Consider the following 17,922-nt stretch of genomic DNA (forward strand, 5'->3'; position numbering starts at 1 on the left):
TTTGTACGTTTTCAAAGAAAGACAGAGGGCAATGCATTTTACAAAGTATTTATTACTAGAAAAATTATATATGACAAGACATGAAATCTACTTGCACACAGCTGTTGAAAGTAAACATTCTATCTTTTCTGCAGACATAGTCCAGAAAGTTTGATTCTGAGGCATCCAAAAGGGATCAAAATAAGGGAAGAAACGAGGCAGCGAGGAAAAGGAACTTGTGAAGGCAGCAGTTATAGTTCTCTGGAGCGAAAGCAAAGGGTGCAGAAGTTGCAGAAGTATTAAGCCGTTGGCAGTATCAGAAGTGTCAGACAGTTGGGAGAGGCAGGCAGTTAGCTGGGTTGCGATGCTTCGGCGCATAGTTTACCTTTTTATCTTTTAGGGGCAATATCGTCCCCGTTCTTAGCTCCCTGATTTGAGGCTCAATACGAGGTGTGGGTTCAATCACATTTTTCACCTCTACATCTTTATTTGAACACTTCTGGAAAACCTAAAAAGTGTAGAAAAGTAGAAAGGAAATGGATTTTATGTCAAACCCCGAAGAAGGAGTTTGACAGCCCACTACAAATCAGCCACAACAAAGAAAAGGGACAGACACCGAACACCCCAAATACAGAAAATGACGCCCCTGTGACTTCATGACCTTGTGTTTGTGTAGTGATTGTGCAGTGATCTAACCTGGAGCTCTGCCATGATCTTGTCCCCCTCGTCTTCCTCCTCTTTTGGGGCTGGGGGAGTGATGGGAGGAGTAGCAGGGGGAGGGGTGCTTGGCTTCGGTTTGGTCTCCAGGGGAACTTTGGGTGACCTTGGTTGGGGTGATGGAGGTGGAGGCTCTTCCTCAACCTCCTGATTTACAAAAATTCAAACAAATATTGTGAATTAAATTTATTTTATCCACTTGGGACAAAATAAAAACAAGATATATAGGGTCATAACATTTTTGTATTGACCTACCTGTGTTGATGTGGACTCCTTGCGTGTGAAGACCACCTCTCCAGAGCGGGCAGTGGTCATGCCTGAGGTGGGGCTGGTGGAGAAGGTTTTTCGGGGAGGGGGAGGTGGAGGGGACTTGTTGACCTTCTCAGATCCAGTCTTGGTGCTATTGTCTTTAGATGATTGTCTCATCAAAGGAGGCTGATCACTGTTCACTCTGGATGATCTTTCCAATGTGGGCTTGGAAGGCTTGGGAAGTTTTTCAGGTGCTTTTTTGCCAGGCTTTTCTATGTAATTTTCAGGCTTCAACTCTTCTGAAAAACACCAAAAACATAGTTGAAATGATTTGCTTAAAGGTGCACTGTCTCCATGGAGATGTTATTGCTTTGCCTGGGCTGTTCCACACACTGTAGGGCATTAAACATATCTATTTAAATGGAGACAAGCACCATCAGGTCAAGTTATATGTCTGATCTGTGGAGAGGCGATACCCCTCACTGGAATAATGAATGTTTTATTCAAACCTCATTCAAACTTAAACAACAAGGCCCTATGTTTTTTACCTGTTAAAGATTCTACAGTGTTGGGAGTGTTTGGTTGTTCCACTGGAGCAGCAGGATGAATTGCCTGCTTCTCTTCCACTTCAAGATTAGGAATTCCTTTCATCATGTTTGCCTGAGCCTCCTGAAGAATTTTCTCAAACTCTTTTCCGTCGTAGTGGCCCATGTTCTGCCTCCTCTCCTCCCATTCCTTCTCTGCAGCCTATAAAACAAACAGGTTTTAGCTGTATGTATGTAATTACACTATATCATTTTCAAATAACATGTAATACCTTTATTGACAACGCTCTATTTTTACTCTTGTCCGGGTTATTCTGCAGCTCCTCTATGACCATATCCTTGTGGAAAGTGCCATTGCCGTTACTTGCTGGATTCCCATTGGTCTTCTTCTGGATGGGTGGGTCCACGGAGACGCCCTTGGGTGACTCCCGGCCTTGAGCCTTGTTTTGGATGGGACTGGGGGAGTTTGTGGGGCTAGGTCTGAGAGGTGGGCCCGGCTGGGTGGTCAGTGCTGCCGACTGTTGTGACTGCTGTATTAAGACCATGGAGCTCTGGACTTGTTGGATGACAACAGGGGAGGAGGGCATGACCTCAGATTTGATGGTGGGGTTTTGGGGCTCTGATGCGGGGGGAGTGGAGCTAGGAGGGGCTGATACTGGAGGGGAATTGGTGGGAGTCTCAGCTGGAAGGGGGCTACTGTCTGCTGGATTATTAGTGACAACAGGTGTCTTCTGAGGGTTTTCAGATGCACCTCTGTAAAGAGAAGAAAAAAAATACAGTTGACATATATTCAGCAAGTGAGGGCCCTAGATGAGAGAAAGAGGTTAAGGTTGCACAAAATATACAACAACATTCGGAGAAATCGTAATCCATTTGCTAACAATAATAGCAGTGTTTTTGAAAAAAAAGTTGTACTGTTACTGCTACAAATAGTACCACCACTCCAAATACTACTATAAATACTGCTTCCACAACTAGAGTACTCAACTAAAACTATATCAATGTAGACAGGCTTTCACAAAATCTACACAAGTTTATATTTAAAGCTATTGCAATTAACTACTTAACAATAATAAGCACATTTGGTAAATAACTAAAAATGATACTGTTACTGCAACTACGAGCATCACCACTACTATTGCAACCTTCTCTACTATGACACATTTAACATGAATAACAATCTTTTTGTTACTGCAAATTGTTGTTGTACTCTACTATACTGAAATCATTATAATCAATTGGCTCTATAATATGATTTTTCATGGTTCAAAAACACAGCCTGTTTGTAATCACAAAAGTGGTTGAGATCAGACTGAGAGAAAAGTCAAAAGTGCCTTTGGAATCTGTGACATATTAAAATGGAAATGAGCGGCTGCAGTCTTCACCACATTAATTCACTTATCGCTTCAGTGACGACAATGGAAGTAAATCAAGCCGGACGTCACACTCCTCTGTCCACACAGAATGACCTCTTTGATGGGACCAAAGCCGGCCTGCCAGTGTAATCACAATCTCCCACAAAACGGACTTACTGAGGAGCTCTAAGAATTGCTTTTGTTTTCCAACTATAGCTCCCTCTCTGCTTCTCCTCCTGCTGATTTTCATTTATTCATGTTGCTTACTTCCTGAGTCCGCTGAGTATGTCTGTGAGCGTTTTGACCCTCTTCAGCATGCTGTCCAGTTTATGAGGCTCTTCCTTCAAAAACTTCACCGCCTCCACTTCCACTCGCAGCACAGCCCGCATCCTGGTCTGAAGAGCTGGAAATTCCCCTAGGAGAAAATCACAAGGGATGTTTAGGGCTGTAGTTCTTAATAGCTGTTTATGAACTGGTTGATGGTGTCTTAATTGGCTTAATTTTGTAATAGTCAACAAATGTTTTAAATTTTAAGAATTTTAATGCACAGTAGCAGAGAAGAAAATATATGGGTGCATTAGCTTACTGGAACTGACGGGACAGTTAAATTTGCTTTTTCACATTTAATTCTCTGTATGCCAGTCCAATACAGCAACCCCTTCTAGTCAATTAATGAATGCACAGGCCACTACTGTTACGCTAACAAATATTTCTTTTAATCAACAACAGCTCTAGGGATATTAGAAGTATAATGAGAATTTGTAAGAGTTTAAAAGTTTCCATACACTAGAAAAATCATTACTTGAAGAACTAACCTTTGAGGCCAGCCAGTGACTCTCCCACTTTCCTGAGAGTGACGGCCCCCTCCTCCACATCTTTTAGGGTCACTGTTCGCTGGGTCCCACTGCTGTCCTTCTGCAATGAGCCCACATACTGCTCCAGCTCACTGCACATAAAGTGAAAATGTTACTTGAGCAGACTTTATTGCTTAATATTTTCCATCCCATTCAAGTTAATGTACTGTTTGCACGAAAATGGCAATAAACCACTTGGCAAATTTTATATAATCTTAGTTTCCACCACTGTAATAACTGTAATACCACATTGGAAACATTAAAAACATTTGTAGTTATCAACTTTAAACAGTAGGGGGCAGAGAACAACCATAAGTGTAAACAGTGACTGTAATGGCCAGCATACAGAAGAGAACAGTACTCTTAAATCTTAAAAAAATAGGACAACAGCATTTAAGCATTTTCTATGACTTACAATTACCCAGTCTGTAAAAAATTAAGCCAGAGTTTTATTTATATGAAATAGGCACTAACAAAAAAACAATTATTATGTTAAAGTTTGCCCTGTGCTCACAAACCTGGCTCCTATGCAGTTCTATTGTGCCAACAGATTGTGTCATGGCACTAGAGGCTATAGGCACAAAGGCTGTTTTTAATAGGGCCTCCCCCAGAGAGGGAAATAAGGAAACAGTGTGTTAAATGCCCCGTTCTATCAAGCACTGTTGGTATTGGGAATTATGATGGGAAACTCCAGCTGAGAAGGAAATTCACCATCTTTTTCAAAGCCATAAGCACAACAGACATATCTTCACTATATGGTATTTCATTTATTTAACATTAGACTAAAATAGCATGTGTACATTTTATGGTATTAAAAGATCATACACATTTTAAGACTAGCCAATTGCTTTTTGTATTGCCAGAATATCTGTCTCATGTTATATTTAGGTTCTTATTGGCTGTACTTTTTCACACCTTTCACAATTCTCCTCCATGCTCCTAAAGCCATTACCAAAACCTATTTAAAATGGCAGCAGATGTATTTGCTGACTCCATACTGGCTGGATCCCAATATTAACTGCGAGCTTAATCCACTGACTTTGGGGCCTGCTCATTCCCAGCCCCTCTAAGCTGCTCCCATTGTGTTTATCGAAACATAACGTCTTGTGGTGGGACGCTTTCTGACCTTGCTTGTAAAACATTCATATAAAGGGATTCAATTACGGCGTCAAGTTGGCCGGGGAGATGGGGCAATCAATAATTTAAAGTCTATTGTTTAAGTGGTTGTAGAAGCTTGTCAGTAAAAACCTGTTGGCTGTCACTGAGAGCTTGATGGATAGTCAAAGTTTGAATGAATAGGTCAGGTAATGCCTTTGGGACAGGTTCTAAATAAGGAAGCATTATGACAGGAACCTTGGGGTGTGTACTGCCTGTATTAAGTGCATGCTTAAGAAGTAATAACCCAGCTACTGTTACAAATACAATGCTACAAGGAGGCAGTAAACTTGTCTTCACCTGAGCTGTGTGAGAACACGCTCCTCTAGTGTTAGATACTTGTGGCGATCTTCTTCCACCATAGTTCTTTGCTTCTGCACCGGGTCGTCTGCGCGCTGCATGGCTTCTGTTAGTTTTATGTTGATCTCCTGCTCGGCCTTCTTCAGCTGCAGTCGTAGCGCTTCCTGGTTCTGGAGCTAAACACATGCACAGAACAGATGGAGATATAGTAAATATTGGTACTGTGATATTGGAGGGTTTCTGCAAACATCAGTATCGGTTCAATATCGAAAATTTTGCCAATGTTTGGCACCAATATTTTTCTGCACTGCCTCAGCCTTTGTGCCTCTGTGTCTGTCCCAGTTTACCCTCAGAGCATACAATTTGTCTTCTTGAACAGATTAATTTGTAAAAAAAAAATGTTTGGATGTTTACACAAACATGCAAAAAGTAATTTCATAGCCCAAATTATAAATGCAGCTGGCCATTAGAGTTACAAATGCAAAAAGGCAATTTGTGAACTTTACTTTAACATAAAACATATTATATTTCTCTCAAGTTCTCAATTTTAAAAGCCTAATATCTGTATCAAAAAATATTGGTTAGACCTATAGACTACAACAGCAGGAGAAACATCGGCTATCGTATGGGCTAAATATTGATATAGGATATAAGCTAATAGAGAATATGAAGAGGTCTTGCCTGGAGCTGTCTCATTTGATGGAGCTGCATCCTAAGGTCAGAGACATTCTTCCTGAACTGCAGGAGGTTGACTTTTATGGGGGCCTTGTCCGTTGGGGCTGTGGGGGTCTTAGGGGCCAACACTGGAGAGCCACCTGTGTGCAGACAAGTTCAGGCTTGGTTAATTAAAAATAAACACCTTTTTCAGTTACAACTTCAGGTAAACTGACTAGAACTACCAGACTAAACTGACTAGAAATCTAAAATATAATACATTACATATATTTTTTAAGCATAATAAAAAAATATATAGATACATTTTTATTTTGACAAAAGTACAACCAATATGACTGCTGCACTGTCACTGCCTATTACTGCCTGGTGGATACTACTGTTATAAAAAAAGAGAATACACATTAATATCTCTTTAAAATGCACTTAGGTATATGTAACATTACTGTATTTTAACTAATATTGCTGTATTTTTACTTCAGTTAGTTACACAGTTTGGTTATACATCTTTGCTTATATTAGATTATTTGTAACCAGCATTACTACTATTTTGTTCTAACTCCACATGTCTTTATCCTCAGAGCAATTAAAGCTGTGATCATACAAGTCTGTCAAGCACATTCTTTCCTGGCAAGTAACAGCTGCCTGATTCGATTCAATTTCAATTCTAACCAGACTTAACAGAGACATAACAGTATCTCTCATAACAGAGGGATACCTGTTTTTGATTTCAATATAAGTGCAAAATATCCAACAGCTGTAAAATTGGATGCTTTCTTCATAGTACTCCAAACTATAATGTGTAAGTCTAAGTCTATTAAGTGACCCAGCCCATATGTGACAATAGGACATGGTGTTTGAAGTACACACCAAAGCTCCCTCACCCTGTGCTATTTTCTACACAGGAGACTTTGGTGTTCCACCATTCACTCCTGTCCAACCTGACAGCTGCCTCAACTAGAAGTACAGGTTACAGTGTACACAGCCTCTGTTTGAGGCCTTGAGGAAAGCAGTCCATTAACACAATGCAATAACAATTTAAACAATCCCGGTGTTTTGAAAAGTTTTGAGCTAAACATTCTGAGTTGTGCAAAAGCTCCAGTTAACTAGGCCTATGGGAAAATTAAAGGTAATTTACTAAACAGTGTTTCACTCTCTGAATATTTTTCTAAAGCCCAGTAGACCGGTAGATGACAAAACTAATTAAATTAAATTACTTATGGGTTTTGTACCATTTTGAGAATTATACACAACTTACTAAAAGAGGAAATCATTGGTTTGGATGGACTATTATGAAAATAGGCAACCACCCAAGTTTGAATGTAGATGTGGGCACAAAGTTTACCATTGCGAGACAGGGCCAATTCTTTTGCAGATATCAACCCTGGCAACTGCTTCTAAAGTGTGTTTTGTTTTGGGTTTGTTTTTTGTACAATTGAATATTCAAACAATTTACTTTACGCTATGCTTACCTATGGCACACCTCCTAAAACAACATTTGATATGGTCTTTACGATACACTTTCTCATACACCACCCATAAAGTTGTGGATCTTTATCAAACTAATCTGCCCACAGACTTCCCAGGAGAACAGATTTAATCACTGAATCTTGTTGGCAGCCTTTACAGCAGTAATGGTTCCATGTTTTGAGTAGCTCTAGTTCCTGGATTTTTGTCTCCTAACTTCTATTAAACAGTATGTACTTGAGGATTGGGATGAAACGTGAACCAGCTAAGCAGAAAGCCTAACGCTATTTTCCCTCCCAACACTGGAGCTCACTGCACACTGTTGACTGACATTAAAGTAGGGGCTTGTCGGCACATGACTTCACTGCACTAAAACTCAAAAACTGACCCAGAAAAAGCACACATACAGTTATACTTACTGGAGCTGTGAACGCTGTGAGCAGGGGAGGATGTCTTTGGTGGTCTCTCGCTGTAGCCATAAGGAGAGCAATTAATAATAAAATGATAATACAATTTAAAGTACTTTTTTGTGGTTTAGTATTAGTAGTGAACAAAGTTTGATGGGAAAGACAACTAGAGGTTAAGATGATGTTAATGTGATAAACTAGCACCAAACACACACATTTGTTCCAAATAGATAGTCGAGCAAACATTTACAGTACAAAATGCAAAAGGTTGAACCGCAGCCAGACAACACATTCACAGGAACTCTTCAAATGATCACACAGGCAAGTCAACCCAACCCAAATGACACTAAAATGTCCATAATCAGGGCTAGACTTTGATGTTTGCTCTGTTACGTCATGTTTTTGCTCTTTTTATCCTGGTGATGCCCCATTCTGTCCTGTGCTGTAATTGCTTACCTTATAGACTCCTTGGTGCCACTAGTATTTGGGCCCTTTAAAAGTGCATGCTGAACAAGACCAGTCAAGCTGGCAATCTGTTGCTCCATAGCCTTCATTCGCTCTCTGTTGAAACATCAAAACACCTACTCAACACAGAGGCCTATGGTCACTGGGATATTTGGAAAATTAGATTGATAACTCAAGATTAAAAATCTATGCTAACAATTCAAACACACTGTGACTTCATGTCACAAGTGAAGATGAATGTAAAATGTGAAAATACCAAATGAAGCTGTGTCTCTTATTGGGCCTGCAGCTGGTTATTGCAGATTTGTGTTGGCTTTGAGTAAAGGGCCATCTAAGGACTGTGGTACTAATCTGTCCATCAAACCTCAGTGTTTATTAACACTGATATTTTTAGAGAGCAGAAAAGTGCTTCAAGTGTTTTGTACAATAGGTTTGTTTTTTGTACTTTTTCATGATTCCAGGGCACTTCTAAATGGGCTTATGCCCCCAAGATGGTCTGACTTGATTTGAAATACCTTTTCTACCTGCTAAATATTATCTAGGTAAACGTCTCCTGTGAAACAGTCCCAGTGCCCTTTTACCCTCCTATGTTATTATGTGCTTTCACTCAGAAGTCAAAGCGAGCATAGCAGCCGCAGATCTACTGGATTAACCCGTTTGAATAAACCCTGCAGTGGAGCTGTGATTTCTGCTAAATTAACAGAAATATACCGGTGGCAATCTGGCCTACACATAGTATAGAGTTTCAGAAACCGTTGTTTTGTTTAGAGCTTTGCTCTCATAACATCTCAATCATCAAAATAATCATCTTCAGCTCTGCTGTTTGGACAAAGCCTGTGAAAACAGTGGTCAGATAAGCTGAGTGTTGGGTACACAGCACAATGCAAACGTGTACAGAGTCATGTGCAAGAGAGTGGGCATATTGTGACAGTGGGTCTTATTATTGCTCCTATTCATGGACAATGGTTTTAGATCAGTTAGATTACATTAGTGATGGAGTTAGGGTGGCACTAGGATGCAGAGTTAGTCCATGCCCCATGCAACACAATCACTAAAACTATTCTTCCCCTTCCACAGAAACAGGAGTCAGACTCACCGTGTCTGTTTGTCATTAGCTGCAGGGATGGGACCCTGAGGGTGACTTGGGACCTCTGCGATCACTGGGGAACCCATGTTGGCCCGGGCCTTGGGGCCTGCTCCATCATCCTTCCTAAAAGACTGGCGCACAGGTGAGCCCCTCTCCATGGGAACCCCATGAGGTGGTACCCCATGGGGTGGTACTGCATGAGGGGGTACTCCATGAGGGGGTACTCCGTGAGGGGGCATTCCATGTGGTGGTATTCCATGTGGAGATATTCCATGTGGAGGTCCATGGATGTCAATCATGCGTACTTCAGCCATGCGGTGGGGGGACGGGGGAGGCGTCTTGGAGCCCAAAGTAGGCAGTTGGCTGTTTCTGGACTTCTGTCTGTATAGAGAAGGGTGGTCTATGGTGTCTGTGGGGCTGGGGCCACTATAAGAGCCAGTGGAGCGAATAGAAGCACGGTGGAATGACCTCATATCATGCTCAGGACCATCCAGACCAGGACTGGGGTGTGGTCCATGGGCATTAGCCAGCATGTAAGGGTCTGCATATATTCCCTCACTTCCCCCCCGGGTTAGAGTGTGACTTTTACTGGGCATGTCCTCATCGGGCTTCACGTCCCGCCTCTCCAGGATAGCACTGGGGCAGGGCGAGATAGAGCGCACCGTGGCGCTGGCATTAGACAGTCTGTCCCTGGGCATAGTGGCGCTGCTGGGCAGGGAGCTCTGTCGTGGGCCAAAAGGGATCCTCGAGGGGGAAGGGGGCATGGAGTGAGGGGTGGGGGGAGAGCTCCCTGCATCGGGTGGTGTGGGGGTGGTCCCATGGGTGGCTGCCTTAGAGGGTGTGGGCCAGGATGTACCATGTCCCCATGCATCTAAAAGACACAAATTATAGCATCAGAATTCCATCTGTGTCATACAAACCTGAAACAAAATCATACAATTTGTTTTTTAAGGAAATACAAAATGTCAGCAGTTCTTTCACAGGGAGAAAATAGCAGCGGGCAGAAACCCAAACCATCGTCTTTCTATGGAATGTCCAGCATGTTTCACCCACTAGTCCATTTTGTGAAGTTGTGGTAGAAATACTGCATTATACCAAATTTTGCCCATGAAATCTAAACAGTTTGACAGTTTGTCAATGTTTCTCTGCTATTTAAATAACCAAGACTGTAGCCTGCTCTTTCTATCCATAATGTATTCATGTGCACCGTCAGGTTTGGCAGGTTTTTAATTATGATATGATTAATGAGTTATTAAATATTGCATAATTTCAAAGAAGTAAAGACTATTTGCAAACATCTTTTACTATTCCAACAATAATATTAGGTGGTTGTGTAAAAAAAATGACTTTTTGGTGACAGATTTCAACTTTGATGATAATTGTGTACATCCTGTTGTCAATGCATGCCTGGTGCAGTTAAACAAAGACGCCTTTGTCGTTTGAAGCTATGACTCATATTAGTCAAAAGCAAATTATAGGCTTTTAGGTTCATCCCCCACTTATTCTGAGATTAATAGCTTGATTGGTCTTCATTTTACCATGGAAGCCACAGACTATTCGAACCAAACCCAAGCTAAATGGTGAATTATGGTGAGTTACACGCACTGCATTCTAAGAGGACGATGGGGATGGACGATACTAAAAGCAAAAGGCAAAACACAATAATATGTTTGGTAGTGTTTTGATGTACAGAAAAATAGTCTACTGCTTTTGATGTCAACAGGCCGTTAATACAATGCAACCATGAATTTACAAAAAACATAACTTGAGTAAAACAAATATTAGCTCTGACTGTCAAAGAGAACTCTCTGTATACAAAATATGCTTTCCTCCCTTGTGTACATAACATTATACATGACTATTGACTGTAATAAGGCTTTAAAGTATGTTTTGCATGTAATTTACGCATTCTTCAGTATCATCTATTTTAACCACTAAAATAAGTAGAGACACAGAGTCCAGTTTAAATCAATTACAAGGCAAGATGTTATATTTAGGTTTCTTATAGACCAGATTCTAGAGTCTGCATATCAAAGCTAGCTGTTTTAATGTGATCTGAAGCCTGGCATTACTACAGTAATAGGCCAAATATTTATGAGGAATACCCCACTAAATGGTTTAAACAGGTGCAGAATTAAATACAGATGTTTGTGTACGCAAGTTTCTATTTTAAAATTGGTTGCCAAGATAAAACAGTCAAAGCATATGTCCAAGTTTTAAGCTCTTAAATGCTTAGTAGCTTTGTTTAAAAACTTTTACAATTCAACTGCCCCTTAAGACAAGAGGCTCCAAGAATTAAAAATGAACAACATCCCGGCAGCCAATCACTGCTCGAGTTACGTATCACGGTTCCACGCCCCTTTATGGGAGAATGCAATCTTGTCTACTGATTAACTTCTGCACAAACTTTGGCTACAGGAGCATGGGGAGTTGTTATGACATGTTGTACCAATCATAAATCAGGAAAATATTTTGTTCAATTTGTTCCTGTGTCATATTTGGCACAATGGTTAGAGGTTTATAGAGTCAATATAAAGTTGTAAGCAACATGTACGCAATCAGAAATCAAACTTTGGCTTAGAAGGCATCTCGAATACTAGCACTTACCAAGTAGGTTCAGTAAAAATACATATTTGTATGATTTAAATAGTATTGAAACTTAACAGATATGCACACTTTTTAGTCATAATATTTGACATAAAGTTAATTATAATTGGAAAAGGCAGTGAGGTATTGTTATATATTTAAAACGTGTGTGTTTTCTGATCAAGTTTCAAAACAAGGCCTATTTAAGAATCTAGATGTCATGGCCTCATAATGCTATCATTAGACTTGACAAATGCTCCCCATCTAGTGCCAAGAGCATCCTGGTTAAACAGTAACAACAGTGCATGGTGCAGTCAATAATAAGGCTACATATGTTTACACAATATTTTCAAATTTCCCAGGCAAAACACTGAGCTTAAATCATAAATCTAGGTGTTTCATTGTTGACATCTGACCACAGTGCTGTAATGCTGTCTGTATGAGATAGCAGGGTCAGACGGATTACCAGGGCAGATTCTGAGGAAGGGAAAATTTGAGGAAAAGATTTTTGAGAAGCTTTTGTTACATCAGCAGGAAGCAAATCAGGGAGGGAGTGAGAGATTAGGGACGGAGGAAGAGAGGAAAAGTATGGTGGTGTTGAATTGTTGAATGACTTAAGCAAGCGGCAGTCAAGCATGAGCGCCTGAACAATATGGGACCCCCCCAGTGGCAGATTAAATGGAAGCAGGGGGACATTCTTTCCCTTAACTGCAAACAAGACAGAGGTGGGATCTACATGAGTGGTTCTAAAATTGGGTTTGAGTATAACTGATGGTACGTGAACATATTTTGGTGATAATTTGCAGCCTGCGCCACTGAATCCATCTGTTTACACTTTAAGGTTCTTTAATTTCTATGTGGTTGGTTTGGTTTAGACCTGGTTTAGACCTGATTTAGACCTAGTTCAGATCCCGGTTTAGTGTCTTGCTCAGCTATGGTTGTTATTTTTAGTCCTGGTTCAATCCTGCATAAAAGATAAAAAGATAGATATTCTTGTCCAGACATACTTTTTTCTGGTTTATCCCAGTTTTGGCCTTGATAGCAATCATGAATAACTTGATGTTAAAAGATTCTGCATATGGTACCACTTTATAAAAACAGAGCTTAATTAGCCTTAATCACCCTAACCGTAACTTCTAACTAGAACCCCTTATTTAAGTTGTTACTAAGCCTCATTCTTAATAACTATTTGTTCATTAGTCTCTGTTCATGCTTAATTAAATCTATTTAGTATAGTTAAAAGTAAGAGTTACCAAACAATCGAGCTCACAGATTCACTTACCCTGGCATCCCCATTGGTCGGCCTGGCTCCGTGGTTGAACACCTGAGCTGGGTCCTTGTGGTACACTTTCAAACAGGAGTGGTCCGTGATATTTCTGTAAGAAGGAGAAGCAACCGGGTGTAAGAAAGCAGCCCAAACATCGCCATCAGACCGTGGGCGATCCTGCCTCGTCTTCCACCACACCACTTCACCGGGCACATACGTCGACGCAGGCCTATTATGCGACATTCTGAGTTAATGTAAGTCCAATGTAAGTATCAAAAATACTCGATCCTCTTGCTTATCATAGTGTTGTGGGACTGAATGCTGCATGTGCGGTGCCAGCCCTAAAGAATCACAAGACAATGTTTTACAGTCCAGATAAAGGGTTAGTCACAAAGTACACACTGAAAGGGAACCGCAGAAAAGGGCAAAGTCTTAAAGAGTGTTTTTTTCCCCTTGCAATAATAAGTTGTTTTAGTCTGTTGCCAGTCTGCACTCTGCATTATTAATAAAGCATGGTGGTGAATGCTAATCCAGGGGTCTAAAGTACAAAGGGGGCAAAGAATAAGTTTTCTAAGGAGCATGTAAATCATATAGTAGTAAGCCTACAGTGCCAAACAGCTGACAATGTAAAACTGATTGAGTCACTGAAAAGCTTCCAAAAGCTGTTTTACCAAAGGCATTTTAATGATACATATACATATCTGCTCCTAATGTTCATTCGGCTTAAAAAAAATGCAAATTATAGCAGAATGTTTTACATAAGAGAGTGAAAAACAGTTAAACAAAGACATTGGTAGTACATCAAAATATATACAGTAATGCAGCGAGTAGGCTTTACAAAGCCCACATTATAGCATATGTACAATAATGTTTAAAATGTTACAGTTAGTAAGCAGACTAATGGAAGCGAGGCTGCCAATCTGCATTATCAGTCCCTTCGGCCTCCATCACCACCAACACACGCGTACCCACCACATTCAGCCTAGGCAATGTGGGTGAAGTGGCTGCATAGGACTCAATGACAGTTTTTGCCACTGGCGCCCCACTGTGGCACCTGGAATTCCCTGCATTCTCCCATCCACGCACTAGGCAGGCCCAGCCTTGCTTAACTTCTGAGATCAGGCCATGGCAAGGAAGTATTTTGCTAACAAAAATCCACTGAAATTGTTGTCACATGCAAATTTAGAATTTTGAGTCTATTGTCTATAATTGTCCAAAAGCTGGAAAAACATTACTGGTACCTTAAAACAATTAAAAGTTGTACAATAAATGGTATAGAGTGATATTTCACCACTTTTTTGGACATTATTTTAACAGCCCATTTGTTTTCATGCAGTACTTGAACTGCAACCAAAGCATTTACAGGCTAATTTTTGCTTATTTCCCACTGCAAAAATATCAGCCTCTATTGGGAAAATCAATGACACCCCCAATAATTCACAACATCTAAGTAATTTCCCACCACAATAATAGGTTTAAACAACTCCGGTCCTACCTGACGTCTGACAGCTCGTAGTAGACGTTTCTCATGTCGTCTTTCACATAAACGGCCATACTGGGCGACTCCAGCATCTTCATGGTGAGCTGCTGAGGGAAGGCACTGACAAACAGAGCGCGCACTGTGTCTATGCTGGTCACCTCGTTGGGCATGCGGATCTGCTTGGTCTCGTCGGCGTATTGCAGGTACAGCACACCTATACAGACAAAACACAAAAGATACAATGGTTGGAAGTAGTGATAGTAAATGCTAATAATGCTAAACTTGCAGACTGTTAAAGGAGATGGATGAGAATAGAGCAAAACTGGGCGTGCTTTTTGGGATAATGAACTTAGAGTATAGTATTGTAAGTATAGTAGCAATGAAATGAAATGATACATATTTAAGATATGTTATGACAGTTCCTGACACAATTATCAAATTGTTAAGACTGCAATTATTTATGTAATAAAATATCTACAAAAAAAACCCAAAAAACTTGTGCTTTAAACATCTACAGCATGTCCTGAAATGCACGATAATGTTGAATCTTGAATCTCCTCCCAGCTGCTCCCAGACCTGTTTAAAATGTGCATTGTCAGCTCAATCCTAAATCTAAAAATACACTGAAAATCAAATTGTAATTATACAATTGCCATGAATTGCAATTACATTGTTTTGTTATGTTGCCATAGTTTTAAGTTTTTGTACTGGATCAGATCTGCCCACTTCCCAGAGGATTGATGGCAAATGACAGTTTTTTGTTGTTTTTTTCCTGAGTAAGCTGGACATTGTACTGTAATTCTTATAGTTTTTACTTCATCCACTTCTGATCTATTGCAATAAACTGATTTCCTTATACAGATACACCATGCATTATTTCAAGTGTCACAGTACACAAATGACAATGCTAAAGTCTGGCAAAACAACATATAATGTTTGTACAATATGTCATATTTCAAGTAATTCAAGTAACATCTGAGTCAGAAAAACATTTAATCTCTGATCCAGTTTTGAAGCATTGTTTATATGGAGGGTGTGGTTCATTTCACATTCAAAGCAAATCAATATAGTACTTAGAAAAACCACATTTAAAACCATAGCGCACACCCTTTTACAATTAGAAGTTAAACTAGTTAAGAACTATCTGGAGTAAAAAGTTGATGTTCGACCATGTGCCCGGGGTGAAACGGTAAAAGACAGGCATCAAACTCACTATGGCCTGAACCTCTGAACTATGGGTGTGGCTTTTGTACTGTGATTTGGCAAAACAGATGTGTCTCTCTCTCCACAATATTTATAGACACGCCCACTGTGCACTTGTATAAACAATGAGATGAAAACGCATGTCCAATCTCCACCGTTGTGATTTTATCTGCAGTTTAAAACACAATGAAACAATCGCACTTTAATTGATTTGTTGGGAGATTTTTATAGAAACTTTCCACATTAAAGCATTACTTGTGCCAGGCATAAATCACCGCAATGCTACCTTTGCAAAGTGAGCCGAAAATAGCAGGTTTAAGAGAAATGGCTTTAGCGTTGTGCCATAAAAGGTTAGTAAAAAAGTTAACAGATGTTTTCGAAATATCCTACAAGATCCTACATGCACCACGAGACGAGAAGAGGGAGAGCAAATCCAGGAAATCAAAACTGCGAGCGTGGTGCTTTATGTTCTGTCTAGGCAACTTAACAAAGTGCCCATTTTTTAAGCTAACTTCATCCCCCCCTTGAGAGCAGTTATGTTAACAGTCTGCTAGTTTCTCCGGCCAGATGTTAACAACTCCGAAGCAAATGAGTGCCATGACAAAGCGTGCCATTGACGGAGCATGTATTTGGCTGGATTAGAATTCTTCACCTTCGCTTCCATTCAGCAGTAATGAAAAAAGTAAAATGCCCGGGTTTTAACGAGGAGTCCTGTTGCATTCCTGAGAGCTTGGTTTCACAGTGAATTGGAAGCAAATGGTCAATGGGTTTCCGGACCAAATGGCAAGAAAATAGCAGACTGTCTGAGCGGATGGTGTGATCTTTATCCAAGTTAAAAGTTAGATATAGAAAGATAGATCAGTAATCATCAAAACATTACTTTAGATTAAGAAAAAACTATTCAAAAGTACAACAAAACATTTATATATTTTTTTTCATGCAGTGCAGTAATCATAGTACTTACTTTAGAGATGTTTTGTTTCAATTCATGCTCCAGATTTGAGTTAGGATTTACAGAAGCAATGTTTTCCAGTGAGAGTGTTTGTGTGGCAGTGGGCGGGGTATAGCTAACTAGTGGCCCCTTTTTTGATCCTCCCCTCCATCCCAGTATGGCCCCCCACTGCCATGGCAATTGTACTTTGCTTTTCAAAGAATTGAAAAGCTGGAGTGTACAGTTTAGGTCTTGTAAAATTCAGTGGTGGACTGCCAAAAAGTAAATTGAATATATATTTTTTACATGTTTTAAGAGTGCATTTTCTAGTATTATCTCTTTTATCACTGTGTCGATAAAAATCCAACTTCCCTCAAGTGTGTTTTAAGTGAACTGAATCCTTCATACAGCAGCATATGACATTCAATTCGATTTTATGTTTTGTAGATACTTTATATTACAATATTCAGTTAGACTGATGTATTTTCAATGCATTTGTTTGTAGCTTTTTGTAGTTTCATCAACGGGGTATGGAAGAGGAGAGTGGCTCCCTGTAGTTTCATTCATTTCACTGAGGTCAAAAGGCATGCCACTCAACAAGCCCTGGTAATTATTGAGAGACATACCACATATTTGAAAACCTTCCAGGATAAAACTGCACAACGTTTGACTTTGTGTTCGACTGCGGGAGCCAAACTCTGTCCTCAACTTATGGATTTTGTGCACATACGTCGATAAGGCTGTCCACTCCTAATACTGTCTGTAAATGATGGCATATAGGGCATTCTGTAATCTCACTGCAGAGGCCAAGAACTCTCATTAAAAGTGTTGGCAGTGAGCTTGAGTGGAAAACTTGAGGATGAAGGAATGAAAGAAGATTTGCTGTACCAAGGTGAAACTGTAAAATATAGTATTCAAAATTATAGCTCATAAAATAGAAACTGTTTTAAGCAGCTGCTAAAGCAAATTATGTAACTTCTAGCTACCTGAAGAACTATGATGGATGTCTTACCTGTCTTTCCTCAGTGTGGGTAGGAGAAGCTGTCTTGCAGCAACTTGTGGATAGATTCTTCATTTTATTATAAAATTATTTGCACTGTAACTTTTTCTGGGGGAGGGTATGCCACCTGCTTGTCTCTATGGAAATGTTATAGTTTTGGCAAAAAGGTTATAGTGCAAGTTTAAGGCAACAATATATGTACC

The 17,922-nt window shown here is 40.0% G+C and overlaps 1 protein-coding gene across 1 annotated transcript in view; it reads right to left on the reverse strand.

Annotated features, from left to right (window-relative positions):
- Positions 1-17,922, reverse strand: part of si:ch211-285f17.1 (sickle tail protein) — a 109,386-nt gene that overhangs the window by 5,471 nt on the left and 85,993 nt on the right. Inside the window, 15 exon segments of the mRNA XM_055150884.1 lie at positions 365-487; positions 676-843; positions 952-1,244; positions 1,494-1,692; positions 1,763-2,243; positions 3,113-3,260; positions 3,661-3,791; positions 5,155-5,330; positions 5,836-5,969; positions 7,713-7,762; positions 8,157-8,261; positions 9,262-10,033; positions 10,036-10,123; positions 13,121-13,214; positions 14,601-14,799. Coding sequence (XP_055006859.1) covers positions 365-487; positions 676-843; positions 952-1,244; positions 1,494-1,692; positions 1,763-2,243; positions 3,113-3,260; positions 3,661-3,791; positions 5,155-5,330; positions 5,836-5,969; positions 7,713-7,762; positions 8,157-8,261; positions 9,262-10,033; positions 10,036-10,123; positions 13,121-13,214; positions 14,601-14,799 — 3,161 coding nt within the window.

Source organism: Boleophthalmus pectinirostris, unplaced genomic scaffold (genome assembly GCF_026225935.1).
Source record: "Boleophthalmus pectinirostris isolate CB_2022bp ecotype Guang Dong unplaced genomic scaffold, ASM2622593v1 HiC_scaffold_15, whole genome shotgun sequence".
Taxonomy (NCBI): Eukaryota; Metazoa; Chordata; class Actinopteri; order Gobiiformes; family Gobiidae; genus Boleophthalmus; species Boleophthalmus pectinirostris.